This window comes from Coptis chinensis, chromosome 9, assembly GCF_015680905.1.
Source record: "Coptis chinensis isolate HL-2020 chromosome 9, ASM1568090v1, whole genome shotgun sequence".
NCBI classification, from domain to species: domain Eukaryota; kingdom Viridiplantae; phylum Streptophyta; class Magnoliopsida; order Ranunculales; family Ranunculaceae; genus Coptis; species Coptis chinensis.
In genome coordinates this window covers 78,829,696-78,845,512 of record NC_141464.1, presented here as the reverse complement: position 1 = coordinate 78,845,512, position 15,817 = coordinate 78,829,696, and the positions used below count along the sequence as shown (strand labels likewise).

The window sequence follows — 15,817 nt, the reverse complement described above, 5'->3', positions numbered from 1 at the left end:
TTTGTTCCATGCCGTTATTTGTCAGTTGCCACGACATACCTACCAACATGAGCATGAGTATCATTTGTGATTTTTTCGTTCTCAACTCGAAATTAAAAATTTGAGGACACCACCCAGACAGAAGAAGAGAAATTAAACGATGTCGAGTATTCCACATGACATCATCTTCCACATTCTCACTAGAACGCCAGCAACGTCACTTTTACGTTTCAAAGCCGTAAGTAAGCTATGGTACGCGACTATTTCACTTCCTAGTTTCATAAAGACGCATCTTAGTCTCGCTATAGAAAATGACAGTAGTGATATATTCCTAGTTTCACATCCATGTCTTCATAGAAAACCATTGTACTGTATATCTGGTGCTGACTCGTTTAATGATTCAGTACGAATAGCAAACCCATTGGCTCGTTTTGCTGATGCTTGTCAAATATTGGGTGCATGTAATGGGATACTTTGTTTGAGTGTAAGGAATGTTATATGTTTGTTGAACCCCGCTACGAAAGAGTATAAAATTGTGAAGTTTCGTAAGAAGTTTTGGGTCAATTTGAGAAATGTTTATGGACTTGGTTATGATCCTAGAACTCAAGTTTACAAGTTGGTGGAGTTTGTAAAATTTAATAAGAGTGGCCCGAGGTTCAGTAGTTTTTATTGTAAGGTCAATGTTTACTCATTAGATGATACGTTGAGCTTGACAGATTTTTATATACCATATACATTTACGGTTGAGAATAGAAGAAGATTGGGGGTGTATGTCAATGGTGGTCTTCATTGGATAGCAAGCCGAAGCGATTTTTCCATAGTAATTCTCTGTTATGATGTTGGGGAGGGTGTGTGTCGAGAGCTGGCACCACCTATTGATGTGGAAGAAATCACTTTGGTAACTGTGGGAGATTTGGGAGGACAGCTATGTACTGCTTGCTGGTCTTGTAAAAGTGATGTTCATGTATGGGTGATGAAGAGGTATGGTGATAGGGGATCCTGGTCTAAACTCTTTTCGTTTGCAGAAAATCTGCTTCCTATTAGGTATCCGCCAGTGATGGCGTTTCGTTTTTCTGGGAATGGTAGTGTATTGCTGCAGGCAGGCTATAATGATGATATTCATCAAGAGGAGGAATATTTTGAAAAGGAGGAAGATTTTGAAAAGGAGGACGTTTTTGAAACGGAAGGCATAACACTAGTTCTATATGACCCAAAAGAAAGAGGCCTTACTGAACTTGATTGTCCAGGTCATTCTTGGTTTCAAATATGTAATGTAGTAACTCACGTTGCGAGCCTGGTTCAATTGAACTCGCGTGCTTATGCTATTGGAAGAAAGAAGAAAAGGCAAATTTGTTTGGGGTCTGTCAATGGAGGTAATTCTGCAAGAAAAAGAAAATTTGAAGGGGAAGAAGGAGAAGCACAGTGAAGAAAACTACATCTCAAGGTGAGGTTTTGACCTTTTCTTTACCTTTTTTTATTTCAAGCATACGTATGTTTCTATGTAATTTTACTTTGTTTTGTTAGTTTTATACACAAACACACACATCACACATCACACATGTGACATGGTAGCGTTCCTTTATAGGGCCTAAATTGGTACTAGACGATCAGTTGTGGGATTTGTTTGTTTTGTATGGATGATCTCGCTAACGTGGATGTCATCGTTTCAAAACCATTTAACTAATGGTGAAGCCATGTAATTGTTGTCTTTAACCTTTTTTACTGAATTTGACACACCTGCCTTTATTCAGTTTACAACCTCTGCTGCTGTTTTCTCTGTTGCACAAGAAATAGACACTGATCAAGTCATCTCACAAAATTACAGCACTACTCTACTTGAATGTCTTCGAGCTCAGTGAACTTAATTAGATTCAGATTTTTGACCATTTTGCTTCTATTTTTCTCTTAACCTATTGTTCTGGTTGTGGTTTGAGGATATGCAGTTAAGACATTTTCAATGTATCCCAGGAGCACTTTGTTTGACGGTGCAAATAATTGGTGACTAATTTTTAGTGAACTATTCGGTCTATTTATGTCCTCTTTCTCATATTATGTAACACTTTTGCACTCTCTTTAAAACTGCTTGGCTCTTTGGCGTGGTCGAGTTTATCCAGTCTGAGTCATGTTGATTTTATTGAAGGTAGGTGCCAACTAGCAAAGTTGGTAAAACCTTTGGGTGATAATACTAGAGGTCTGTGGTTCGAACCACACCGCATCAATGAGTTACTGATTTCGTTTTAAAACAAGGCTTGCCAATCAAAAAAAATATATATTGAAGAAAATGTTACATCTGAAATTTACCTTTTTATTTGAGTATGTCGAAAGAAAAAAACATCATGGGTGTTATTTAAAAGTCTTAGATGTTGCTATGGATTGGTGAAACTTCATTGATTGAATCATTCAGTAATAGTGTGATCTGCATTTCATTATTAGTTTGCGCAGCGCAACTTGATTACACCCGATCTTGTGTTGCAAATGTGGATTCTGCAGGTTTAAACAGTTGACTGAAATTGTTTAAACAGTTGCGCTTAAACTTACATGCATTTAGGAGATGATATATACAGTTTACAATATTGAGAGTGTAACAAGTGAGTGGGTCCTTACTTTTCCAACTTGCATGCGAGAGTGACATTGACATACCCCTTTATGGCGCCTATATAGGGACTTTTGTTAAGCTATTGCAACTTCGCAAAAGATCTGATTTCAAAAACAGGTTTGAGTCTTCAACTCAACCAAACTCAAGCTTTTGAGGGGAGGCCTCTTGGTTACTACACTGGGAAGCTCCTTAAAGTCTAGCTTATAGACTATGTATAGAATCAAATATCTGTATGGACTTTTCCTTTTGTTTCTTTCAGCTTGCAAGTGATTAAGGATGCATGTATGCCTAATTGAAAACTTTTGTAACCCCCGAGCTCATATGACTTTGATTCTATGGATCTCTACTATCTTTTGTTTCTCCAGGTTGACAACGTTGAGTGAAGGATATGCATCAATGTCAAGGTTCTCAAGTGTTGCTAGCTGGAGTTTTGTGCTCGTCATCTGTAGAGCCTAAGCAATTACATGACTTATGCTAATTTTTCAACAGTGGCATGCTTTGAGTTACTGGATTTTGAACGACAGTTTCATATTCTTGGTATCTCCATCCTGCATGTTTTTTCATTTTAAGTTTTACATGTGTGTAGTTTCAGAAGAAGCAACATATACTTTCTCTTAGCATTACGTGGAAAGAAAACCTTTCACGGTGTCTTTCCTGACAGTTTTCGATGCTGCTAGTATGTTACTGGGTTCATTGACAGTGTGATACAGTGAAAAAAGTTAACTCACAAATGGTTTATTGGAATTCAGAAATTAGCCAATGAAATGTTGCTGAAAATTCTCTTTGCTCATACCACATTGCTATTTTAAGCTTATTGTTAATGGCTCTTCGTTAAGTAACCATGTGTTTTCTGTTTCTGGCCGACTTGTGCATCTAACCTATGCACTTCATTTTAAGCATAAGTCTAGTTACAAATACATACGGTTAGACACAGTAAAATTAGATACTTCAAAGCTGAATATTACTGTTTTTTTCTAATAAATTTTAGACAACTATATTGCTTAGTCAACTGAATATTCGTTTGAAAAAAGGCGTCGGAATTTTCAATAAGTTTTGGTGAAAGGCTTAAAAGCACCTAATATTTTGATCTGAAACAGCCGAATTAGCCCCTTTTGAATTGAAGGCATACTTGTTCATGGATTTTTTAGCCCAAGTATGAAGGCAACACTTACATTTTGTTTCAGCTGCAGAGTACAAAAACCAAGTAATTTCTATCGTTCTCTCATCATTATGCCATTACCCAAAATGATATCACCAACAAATATTTCCGCAAGGTTGCTGTATCGTTTTTGACTTTATTCATTCTTAAAACTTGTAGTTTTCTTCCAATATCTGTTTTCCTCCTAAGCTTAAAAACTTTATTGCTAGAGATCAAGAAGATCAACAATGGTGTCAAGTCTACCTCACAGTGCCGTCATTGACAGTCTCTCAAGAACCCCTGCAAAGTCCTTTCTACGATTCAAGTGCTTAAACAAACTTTGGTATAATTTATGCATTGTGATCATTTCCGACTCGGTGGCCAAAAATCCAAAATGAGTATGGTACAAATTAATCACAAAATTAGATTCTGGAGTACATGTTTGTTTTATAGAAGACAGCAGATTGCAAAACTATGGTTGAATCTAAACAAGTTCACAGTCAGCTATCTTCTTCCAGGATTTGAGGGTTTTGTCTTCAGTGTCTGTTTCGTACAAAGCAAGGCGAGAGATCTGGAAGATCAATCCGCTAATGCCTGCATCAATTGCTTCTGCTTTTTCTTTAGCCATCTGCTTATCCTCTTCTGTTAAATCCGCATAAAGGAGGCTCGCATGTGGCATATAAGCTGTGATATATTCATAGGCAGAACTTCATTAGCAATGTTAAAGACACTATTCAAGCATCAGATAATCCTGGTTGAAAAATAGTAGCAACCATCTGATAACAAGACTTTATGCAATAAGACAATGAAGTTGCAGATTGGACATCCTGGGCAAAAATTATTTAATATATAAATGTAGAAAGTAGTAACATGCCTATTTGTCCAATGACCTAAAAATCACACAGAAACATTATAGCCAGTATGTCGGGCTTTTGCCCAAGAAATCGACAAGCTGCAAGATCTATGACATTTCCCTCACTGATCTACAACACCTTTTCTTCTAAAACGACTACAGTTGAAACAAAAAAAAATTGATGATATTCTATGAAGCCTTTACACAGATAATAATATAAGCGCTTCTATTCATCCTTTTAGATTCAACGATTTCCCTTTTGGAGTCCTGTTGTTTACTAGGAACTAAGTATATAATCGCCAACTTGATGCATTAGCATATTCTCTTGTATACTTTCACTCAGTTTCTTGATGCCTTTTAGGTGTGAGAACACCCTAAAAAAAACTCATTGAATGGTGGTCATGATAAGCTTTAGTTCTTTCTTTTTATAGTTATTCCATTTGTGCTTCTTGAGCCCTAGAACAAGCCACCAAATAATTTGTTGAGAGAATACAAGATGCTCAACTTAAGGGAATACTCACCCAACTTAGCTAGAATGTTCTCTGATATTCAAAAGACAAATCTATACTTGAAATAAAATCATAAACGAGAGACAATCCTTGAACCCATAGTTGATGGACTATGCTAAAAGCGGAGTGTAGAGTACTTACGTGTTGACCTTAAGTAGCCAAAATGTTGGCTGCAGTTAGCACTAGTCTCCAACACCTACAAACATACATTTTATAAGTAGCCAAAAAGTGCATTTCTAGTTAACAAAACACAAACACATTGCCTTGTTTTGATAAATTAAATGGAAAAAAACAAGAAGACTATAAGTAAAACAAGCAGTCTCTTAAAGGAAGAATGCTCCACCAATCACATAGATACAGTGACTCCTAGCTATACACCTTAGCACCAACCCTTTAAGCCTAGAATTTTTTAGCACAGATCACTTGCTACCACATTAGACCTTTGATATAAATTGCCACCTGGTCAAGGCTAACATGTTCTGAAAATGCTATTCCATATTACAGAGTGATACTCTGTAAACTACGAGCACTTTCGAGACAGAAAGCGGTCTAGACTTCCACTCTATAATCAAGAAGAGCGTAACAAAACTTAAAATAAGTACATCAGATGGAGATGCCCTAGTTTGAAATAAGGACTATCTCCATGCCTCGAAGAAACAAAGAAATCAATAAACACCCTAGCTCTTCTGTAAATAAGAAGGTAAAGCCAAAACTCGAGAAATTGGGAAAAAAACGCCATTGTCCAAAAAAAGAAATACACACACTTATGACAGAAAATTCTACTTAAACATTGGCAAATTCTTTCATTTTTACAACTTTGGCGGTTCTTATTTACATCACAAATTAGGAAAACTTTCCTCTTCAAGTTTCAATTAGAACACAAAAGGTGATGAGAGGAATTTGTAGGTAGTTCCTCAATCATACCCCCGCAGAAGATGCAAGTCCGAAGACATTTTGCAGTTTTGAAATGGCAGCAACGCATGGTTTGCATCTTGTTTGAAGGGACTTTGGTGGTGGAACCACATAAATCTTTGAATTATCACCTGTTTTGCTTAAATATATTGTATGTAGTTGGATGTAGTTGTTGCAATCACTGAATGGAGTGATTCCAACTAATAATAGGGAAAATTAGTTAGTCCAAAATTAATAACAGGGAAGAATCATGACATAAACACAAAACAAAAATAAGAACATTGGTACTTTCTTGGAAATTAGAAATATATAAAATCTCAGGTTCTGGACAAGGTTCATAAAAGACAAACAAGAAATAAGTCTAATAACTTCCCTAGAAACAAAGATCAGTGAGAGCTAACCAAACTGAACCGGAATCTTTATATATTTTCACACAATTTTAATAAAGAGCTAACTGAAATAGGAACTACAAATATAGTACGTGGTTGTGTGCAACAAAATACAGAGAAGCAAATGTAGCTTTATGCATCCATACGAGTAGCATCACCACCACAGTTGCCATCATCACTCGTATTAGCCCCATTCGTGATGATGGAACCACCACCATTGCCTCCAGAGTTGCCTTGATCAATAGTGATAGCCTCATTTGTGACGGCACCACCGCCACTACTCCCATAGGCTCCATCATCAGTGCTATCCCCATTCGGGACAACATCAACACAATTACCTCCGCCTACGCCATGATCTCTACTAGTGCTGGCCTTAATCGTGATGGCACCATCATCATTACCTCCATGGCCACCTGTGCTTGCCCCATTTGTGAAGGCTGGACTACTTGTGCTAGCCTCTTTCTTGGAAGCACCATCATGACGAATATTAATGGCAAAACATAGTCTGATTACGATCTCTAAATGACCAAATCTCCACGGTTTGACCTTCGTGGAGTCTGTGCTTGACAACAAAGTCATTCCACCATGTGATCAAAACATACTGACCAACACCACCCCAGTAGTTAAAATTCAATTTCCATACTTCATCCCTAGTACTTAAAACATGCACCATAAAGGGGATAGTTTCATTCACATCATTTAATTCCTCAGTTCTTAAGAGTTCTACAACTTCTTTTGGCATATAAAGACGATTCTGACTCTTACATACATCACTCTTATATATATATTTCGTATTTAACCACCTAAGACCTTTCCCTTTCATTACATTATCAATAATATCCTTCATACCTTTGGCATCAAAGGTTCCGGGGCTTTTTCTTTAGTCCTTATCATTGCCCCCTTACCCACTTTCTTGTTATTCTTCTTTCCTTTCACTACTGCCTTCTTCTGTTTCTTGTTATCATAATGGTAATCGTCATCAAAATCTTCGTCACCATCAGAACACTCTTCTAACTTTCTCTTACCCTTGTCAACTCTCCTCTTCTCAGTATCAAAACTATCAGCAAACACATTTACTTGATCACCAAGTTTCTTCTCCACCTTAGTAGGTGATGGCGGAATTTCACCCTCTTCTAACTTCAACTCCATATTTTCTCTCATAGTTTCACGTTCCATATTTGCAACATGTTTTAATGCACGTAAAAGTATATCAGGGTCCATACTAATAATACTAATAATGGAAATAGTATGTTCTGGCTTTATATTTATAGAGTACGTAAAAGTTTTTCTAATTTCGGGCGGACTCCTAATTTCTAATTCAGTTTTAAGTACAAGTCCAAATTTACCGAGTTACCTGGGGAGAAGGATTAAGGAGGAGGAAAACACATTGGTAACGGAATGTCCCGGTAGAAACTGAAGTTACTGCAACATTGTAGGATTTAACCGCTTGACATGCTGACTTGAATTTTTTTACAGCGTCTGACTCGGTGAGTTCAATCGCTCCAACTAATGTAATATGTGGTTCGAACTCGGGGCTAGAGAACTCAGAACGGAGGTGTAACATTATTTTATTGAGACGTTCTGTTATGTGATCTGGTGGAATCGCCCATACGGAGTAGGATTTTTTGATTTCTTGTGGTTCTGACATGTGGCTTTGGGATTGATAGAGAATGATGAGAATTGAGAGGAGGAGAAGGGAGGTTACCATTTTTGTGAATTGAGATTGGAGGAAATTAAATTGGGGTGACTTTGGTTTGTGGGAGAGAAGATAGAAGCCAGTTTTGTGAAAAAGGTTCTGCTAGTTTTGAAGACGTTGACTTGTTTTGTAGTCCTGATTTTGTACACGGCGAGTGTTACCCAAGATTGCAACTCAAGCGTCAAGTCAGCTGATCTGATGGGTTATTTTATTTTGTACTTTTTTTAAATATTGAATAGCAACAAATCAATTAAAACATTTCTATGAAGAATATAATTTTCTCGTCTTTTCTCACTCAGTAATATATGTTAGTGATATCAAAATAAAAATCATACTAAGCCCATTAGCCCATATAATGGATAGCAAAATCCAATCTCCCTAAACACATTTTTACTACTTTAAAAATTGCGCCTCTCATCTACGGTCTTAGAATAGTGTTTCAATGTTTTTTTAATGTATCTCTAACACTTTTGGTCACATTTTAAAGACGGTTAGTTTTGTTCATATTTGAATCATTAAATTTCATAGCTGTCTTTGTCGAATATCATAATTATGTGTTGTATTATAGGAGTATAAATGGAAATATAATAGTATAATTTATTAAATTCCATGTTGGTGGTGATGCTAGGAGAGATGTGACATTGATATATTGAGAGAAATCAAGAAAAAGAACAATGAGAAAGAATAGAGATTGATTGATTGAGAGAGTTGGGTTGGAGAGATTGATTAGGATTAGAGTGATTGAGAGAGATTATTGTTTTCTACCCATAATTACATATTTATACTAACCTAATTTGGGTGTGAAGTAACCTAAAACATAAGAATAGAAAACTACTAGATATGGATGAGTTTGACTTATAGTCCAAACCTAATTTGGGTGTGAAGTAACAGATTTTGATATACCATATTTGTTTGAGAACTAGGGTATGCCCGTGCCTATGACCCGTGAGACCTCAACGTGCCTGTCGCGCTATCCCGACAACTCGTTGTGCGCCGGTGCAAAGGCGCGATAGCTTAAACGCGCGTGTCTGACGACGAAACAACACGCCGCGCCCCGACGCACGAAACAACTTCGTCACGCCTTTGGCGCAAGGTGTATGTGCATCTTCGGTGGAAACAACTTGTCGGCGCAAAGCCCGAATTTAATTGTCCGTGCCTACAACGCGGAGACCTCAACGCGCCGCGCCTACCCGCATTAACTCGTTGTGCCTTCGGCCTTAAAGGCGATATCGTAAAAACACGCGTGTCTTCGACCGCGAAACAACACGTCGCGCACCGGTAAGGCCACCAGCTTCTTAAGACGAACGCGAAACAACTCGTCACGCCTTCTGCCGCAAGGTGTATGTGCATCTTCGGGTATGAAACAACTTGTCGCGTATGAGGCCCAATTGCCCATTATCCATAAGCCCAATAACATCAATTTAGATTGACCCGATTAATCGCGGCAAGCACCACGTCAAATTTGGAGCCCAACAGCGGTTTATAAGCCCAGTTTTTGGCTGATTTTTGGATGCCTACCCCCACTATTACAATTTTTTTTTAATTGAGCCCATGCTCATGGTTCCAAGCCCATAAAAGATTCAACCCATAAAAATTTTGTCCAATGTTGACTTTTTTGTGTGGGGGAGTGGCTATGGTTAGGAGGTGTGTCGACCACGTCTCACCTTATGACGTGGAATCTGTCCTCCCACTCCTCCCTATTTTGTTAGATAGAAGATAGAAGAAGATTGGGGGTGTATGTCAATGGTGGTCTTCATTGGATAGCAAGCCTAATTGGATAGAAGAAGATTTTTACCCAGCAATTCTCTGTTACAATGTTGGGGAGGATGTGTGTCGAGAGGTGGCACCACCTATTGATGTGGATGTATTCACTTTGGTAGCTTTGGGAGGACAGCTATGTACTGCTTGCTGGTCATATAATTGTGAAGTTGATGTATGGGTGATGAAGAGTTATGGTGATAGGGGCTCCTGGTCTAAACTCTTTTCATTTGCAGAAAATCTGCTTTCTATTGCTGCAGGCAGGCTATAATGATGATATTCATCAAGAGGAGGAAGATTTTGAACCGGCAGGCATAACACTAGTTCTATATGACCCAAAAGAAAGAGGCCTTACTGAACTTGATTGTCCAGGTCATTCTTGGTTTGAAATATGTAGTGTAGTAACTCATGTTGCGAGCCTGGTTCAATTGAACTCGGATACTTATGCTATTGGAAGAAAGAAGAAAAAGGAAATTTGTTTGGGGTCTGTCAGTGGAGATAATTCTGCAAGAAAAAGAAAATTTCTAGCTTATAGACTATGTAGGTTGTGATAAGCATGATGTGTAGAGTCAAATATCTGTATGGACTTTTCCTTTTGTTTCTTTCAGCTTGCAAGTGATTAAGGATGCATGTATGCCTAATTCAAAACTTTTGTAACCTTCGAGCTCATATGACTTTGATTCTATGGATCTCTACTATCTTTTGTTTCTCCAGGTTGACAACGTTGAGTGAAGGATATGCGTCAATGTCAAGGTTCTCAAGTGTTGCTAGCTGGAGTTTTGTGCTCGTCATCTGTAGAGCCTAAGCAATTACATGACTTCTACTAATTTTTCAACAGTGACATGCTTTGAGTTACTGGATTTTGAACGATAGTTTCATATTCTTGGTGTCTCCATCTTGCATGTTTTTTCATGCTAAGTTTTACATGTATGTAGTTTCAGAAGAAGCAACATATGCTTTCTCTTCGCATTACGTGGAAAGAAAACCTTTCACGGTGACAGTTTTCGATGCTGCTAGTATGTTTCTGGTTCATTGACAGTGTGATACAGTGAAAAACGTTAACTCACAAATGGTTCATTTCTGGGACGAATCCATTTTTTCCGCTTTATCCTAATTTCTCAAGTCTTGATCAAGAAGAAATCGATTGAGTATTCATCTCAAAACTCAAATCAAACAAATCTTCCATAAATCATGATGAACCCTAATACTGATGCTGTTGCTCCAATTCCAGCAGTTTCTGATTCAATTGTTAATGGAGCAAAACCTAATTTGGTTACGGATGCTCAAATTCCAGTAAACCTTAATTCAATTGTTGCTGATAACAATCCAACCAATTTCAATTCTATGAATTTTATTCCAAATCTGTCTCAAATCCTCAATATCAATCACCAATTTATCATCAATCACAAATTCCTCAATTTTTCCTAATGTTTCACAACCACAACAAGTATTCTCACAATCGATTCCATATGCGTTTCAGAACATTTGCAATCTTGTTATAGTCAAGCTTGGCAAAGAAAATTATCTGCTATGGAGGACTCTATTCTTCTATGCTCTTAAAACATATGATTTGCTTTGCCACCTCAATTTTTAATCAATAATGCTGGTCAATTTACTTCACAAGTATATCCGTAATATATTGTTTGGGTAAAGAAAGATAAAATGCTTCTAATTTGGATTAGCGCTACACTATCACAAGAACTTCTTCCTTATGTGGTTGGTCTGACAACTTCAAAAGGCATTATGGGATGCCCTAGAAACTAGACTTTCAACAATATCTAGATCACATGTCATTCAACTTAAAGGAAAGCTTCAAGATATCAAGAAAGGTGGATCACCAATGAATGAGTATCTTCAAAAGCTTAAACAAGACTCTTGAGGAATTACACAATCTTTTGTTAAGTGAAGAAATGAATTTAGAGGACTCTATTGGATCAGTTCAGTCTGACCAATCTCATCAAGCATTCTATGCTGGTCAATCATCAAATAGAGGAAATTATGGGAATGGCTACAACAACTCTGGTTACAACAGAGGAAATGGCATAAACAATTCTGGCAGAGGAAACAGAGGAAATAACAGAGGCAGAGGGAACAGTTCTGGTTATAACTCTGGTAGAGGTAACAATAACTCTGGGTAAAAATTTTCTGGAAATCAGCAGTCAAGTGGATACAACAATGGTACAAATGGATATAACAACAGTGGTAATGTTGATTCTGGTGCTAGTCCTTATAACTCAAGGCCTCAATGTCCAATATGCAATAACTTTGGTCATATTGCTGTTGACTGTCACAATAGAATGAACCATTCATATGTTGGTAGAATTCCTCCAGCAAAATTGGCTATGATGGCAAGTATGAATGCTGATTTGTCTGACCCTAATGCTTCATGTTCTTACAATCAAAAGGAATCCTTATGGTATGCTGATACTGGAGCAGCAAACCACATCACATCATCCGATTTGTCCAATCTCTCAATGCACTCTGATTATAAGGGATCTGACAAAATTATTGTTGGGAATGGTCAAGGTTTAAACATTTCACACTCAGGTTCATCTCGTTTATCTCCTTTACATTCTAATCATAAGTTTAAACTGAACATATCCTTCATGTTCCTCATATTACTCACAATTTGGTAAGTGTCACCAAATTTGTTAGAGATACCAATCGTGTTCTAATTTTTGCACCTCATGATTTTTATGTAAAGGACATTGTCTCGGGGAAGATACTCTTCCAAGGTCCAACTGACAATGGTCTTTATCCAATACATCTCAACAACAACTTTCCATCATCTTCATCCATTGCACTCATTTCTACAAAAGCTTCTGCTGCTACTTGGCATCACAGGCTAGGTCATCCTGCCTCAGCTGTTATGCATAAACTCATCAAAACACAAAGTGTTATGTTGACATTCAAGATTCTTCAAGTTTTTCGTTTTGTTCAGATTGTGCATTAGGAAAGAGTACTAAATTGTCTTTTAGTCTTTCTTCTTGTAAAAGTACTAATCTTCTTCAGTTACTTTACATAGACTTGTGGGGGCCTTCTCCAGTCTTATCTGTAAATGGTATGAGGTATTATGCCAGTATAATTGATGATTTCTCCAAGTATTGCTGGATTTTTCCTATTGCATTGAAATATGATTTTTTCTATTATTTTGTTGATATTATTTTGATTTTTTCTGTGTTTAAATCATTCAAGTCCTTTGCTGAAAATTTCTTTAACATCAAAATTAAATGTTTAAGAGCTGATGCTGGTGGAGAGTTTATTAGCACTTTGTTTGAAGAATTTTTAAAACATTGTGGCATTGTTCATCAATTTTCTTGTCCACATACACCAGAACAAAATGGTGTTATGGAAAGAAAACATCAACATATTCTTGAAATGTCTAGAACCCTGTTATCCCAATGTCAAGTTCCAACATAGTACTGGGTAGAACTTTTCTCTACCTCAGTATTTCTTATTAATAGATTGCCTTCCTCTTCTATTAATTACCTATCTCCCTGGCAGAAAATCTACAATAACAACCCTAACTACCATATTCTCAAAATCTTTTGGTTGTAGATGTTACCCATGGCTAAAGCCTTACACATCAAACAAATTTGAACTTAGGTCTAAACCTTGGGTCTTTTTAGGGTATAGTTTGAAATCATAGAAGTTATAAATGTTTGGACACTGACACTGGTAGAGTTTATCTCTCAAGGCATGTAATATTCAATGAAACAGAGTTTCCATTCAAGTCGTCTTCCACTATTTGTCCTTCTATAGATTCTTTTCTGTCTTCTTCCTTTTGCACTCCTCCTGAAGTTGAAAATCTATCCTCTGAAGTAAATAATTCACTTCCATCTTCCATTGATACTGCTTCTGAGAGTCATTCTTCTTCTCAATCAGCTAACTCAACTTCAAATGTTTCAAATTCATCTTCTGAAGATCATATGACTACTGTGTCACATCATATGACTACTAGATCCAAGCATGACATTTTTAAACCTAAATCACTCATTTCTACTAAACATCCAATATCTTGTGCTCTACAAGCAAGTCTGTCCTCTATACCTACTACTCCAACTTGCATCAGTCAAACATTTCATGATCCTAACTGGAAAGATGCCATGGTCCAAGAGTTCAATGCATTAATTAAAACTGGTACTTGGATCTTAGTTCCCTATTCCTCTCATCAAAATGTTTTAAAGCACAAGTGGGTTTTTAGACTCAAACAAAAGGAGGATGGATCTATAGATAAGTTTAAAGCTAGATTGGTTGCTAAAGGCTATCTTCAGAAAAGTGGTTTAGATTATGATGAAACCTTCAGTCTAGTTGCAAAGCCAGCTACCATCAAGATTATTCTTTCCTTAGTTGTTCATTTCAACTGGGATGTAAGACAACTTGATGTCTCAAATGCCTTCCTTCATGGTCATCTCAAGGAAGAAGCTAGTCTACATGACTCAGCCTCAAGGTTTTGTGGACCCTCAAAGACCAACATATGTCTGTAAATTACAAAAGTCCCTATATGGCCTAAAACAGGCCTGTAGGGCCTGGTATGAAGAACTGTATCAAGCTCTCCTTGGTCTTGGGTTTGGTATGTCTGAAGCAGATCACTCTTTGTTTGTTTTAAAAAGTTCAAAGTCAATAACATATGTGCTAGTTTATGAGGATGACAGCTTGGTAACAGACAGTTTTTCCATCACATATCAAAGGATTATTACTCAGTTGAGTGCTATTTTTTCAATGAAGGACTTAGGATCTGTGCATTATTTTCTGGGATTAGAAGTAAAAAGGCAGTCTTCAGGTCTATTTCTCTCTCAAACTAAGTATATTTATGATTTACTTAGTCAAGCAAATATGTTTAATGCCAAACCATCACCAACACCAATATCTAGTAGCTGCAAATTGGATGGTCGTACTGGAGAATTACTTGCAGATCCTACTTCTTACAGGTCACTTGTGGGTGGTCTTTAGTATTTACTATTTAACTTGGACTAGGCCTGATGTTTCTTTTGCTGTCAATTTAGTGTGTCAATTCATGCATAAACCTAGACAGACACACATGAGTGTTGTTAAGAGGATTTTAAGATATTTGAAAGGAACTATTACTCATGGTCTGTGGTTTAGAAAGGGTTCATTACATTTGAATGCCTTCACTAATCACTGATGTTGATTGGGCAGGCTGTCCTATGGACAGGAGGTTTATTACAGGTTTTTGTGTATTTTTGGGATCAAATCCTATTTCTTGGTCTGCCAAGAAACAACACACAGTAGCCAGATCTTCCACTGAAGCTGAGTACAGGGCATTGGCACATACAGCTGCAGAATTGTTTTGGTTATGTACTCTGTTTAAAGACCTCAAGGTTCCACTTGTCAGAAGTTCAATCATTCGCTGTGATAATATAGGTGCAATCTCCTTGGCAAACAACCCCTGTTTTTCATGCAAGAACAAAACATGTGGAAATTGATTATCACTATGTCAGAGAGCTGGTTACTTCAAAGTTTTTGGATGTTAGATATTTATGCACCATTGACCAACTTGCAGATATATTTACCAAGGGATTATCATGTCAGAGGTTCAAACTCTTACTTTCCAAGCTTTCAGTTCAATCCTCTCCGGCCCCTTCAACTTGAAGGGGGGTATTAAGGATATACATGATTCCAATCAGGCAAGGATCAATGAAGTCGGCATTCAAGAGAATCAGTCAAGTCAAGATTAAGACATGTCAGCTTCTTGTAACTAATTCAGTTGTAAAGTGTATAGTATAAATACAAGATGTAATAATTCTAACAAATTCAGGTAAATGAAAATCATTTATGTTTATCATTTGTTCAACTAATACAGTTCATTTTAGCCATAAGTCTAGTACGTGCTCTAGTTACATAGACATATAATTTTACATACATTGTTGGAAACCCTCTATAATTGAAGTTACAGTTTGCATGCTTTTAATTAAAATCTAGTTACTTTGGTTCATGTCATCACATCATAAAATCGTGAAATAAAC

General features: G+C 37.1%; 2 protein-coding genes and 1 long non-coding RNA gene across 5 annotated transcripts; 2 read left to right on the top strand and 1 right to left on the bottom strand.

The window, feature by feature from the left end:
- On the top strand, window positions 1–10,911 carry LOC147478378 (F-box/kelch-repeat protein At3g23880-like). Of its 3 annotated transcripts, none has more exons than XM_086584716.1 (2): window positions 1–1,423; window positions 10,545–10,911. In XM_086584716.1, the coding sequence occupies exon 1, from the start codon at window positions 140–142 to the stop codon at window positions 1,403–1,405; it is 1,266 nt and encodes a 421-aa protein (XP_086440842.1). In that variant the 5' UTR covers window positions 1–139; the 3' UTR covers window positions 1,406–1,423; window positions 10,545–10,911. The 3 variants fall into 3 exon arrangements, with proteins under 3 accessions (XP_086440842.1, XP_086440841.1, XP_086440843.1); XM_086584715.1 differs by lacking the exon at window positions 10,545–10,911 and adding an exon at window positions 2,941–3,351; XM_086584717.1 differs by lacking the exon at window positions 10,545–10,911 and adding an exon at window positions 1,731–2,934.
- Window positions 4,040–8,315, bottom strand: LOC147478379 (cyclic phosphodiesterase-like). The gene is made up of 3 exons (XM_086584246.1): window positions 7,731–8,315; window positions 5,217–5,271; window positions 4,040–4,397 (listed from the first exon to the last, which is right to left on the bottom strand). The coding sequence occupies exons 1-3, from the start codon at window positions 8,082–8,084 to the stop codon at window positions 4,198–4,200; spliced, it is 609 nt and encodes a 202-aa protein (XP_086440372.1). The 5' UTR covers window positions 8,085–8,315; the 3' UTR covers window positions 4,040–4,197.
- Window positions 10,912–11,391: 480 nt separating the features above from the next.
- Window positions 11,392–15,667, top strand: LOC147478377 (uncharacterized). Its single transcript, XR_015207915.1, has 2 exons — window positions 11,392–12,377; window positions 12,535–15,667. It is a non-coding gene; the product is annotated as an uncharacterized LOC147478377 (long non-coding RNA).
- Window positions 15,668–15,817: the final 150 nt, after the last annotated feature.

Coding starts and splice junctions, on each gene's coding strand:
- LOC147478378 (XM_086584716.1), top strand. CDS start 140: ATGTCGAGTATTCCACATGACATCATCTTCCACATTCTCACTAGAACG.
- LOC147478379 (XM_086584246.1), bottom strand. CDS start 8,084: ATGGTAACCTCCCTTCTCCTCCTCTCAATTCTCATCATTCTCTATCAA. Junction 5,272..7,730: donor TCCTTAATCCTTCTCCCCAG/GTAACTCGGTAA, acceptor GTATGTTTGTAG/GTGTTGGAGACTAGTGCTAA. Junction 4,398..5,216: donor TGGCTACTTAAGGTCAACAC/GTAAGTACTCTA, acceptor AATATATCACAG/CTTATATGCCACATGCGAGC.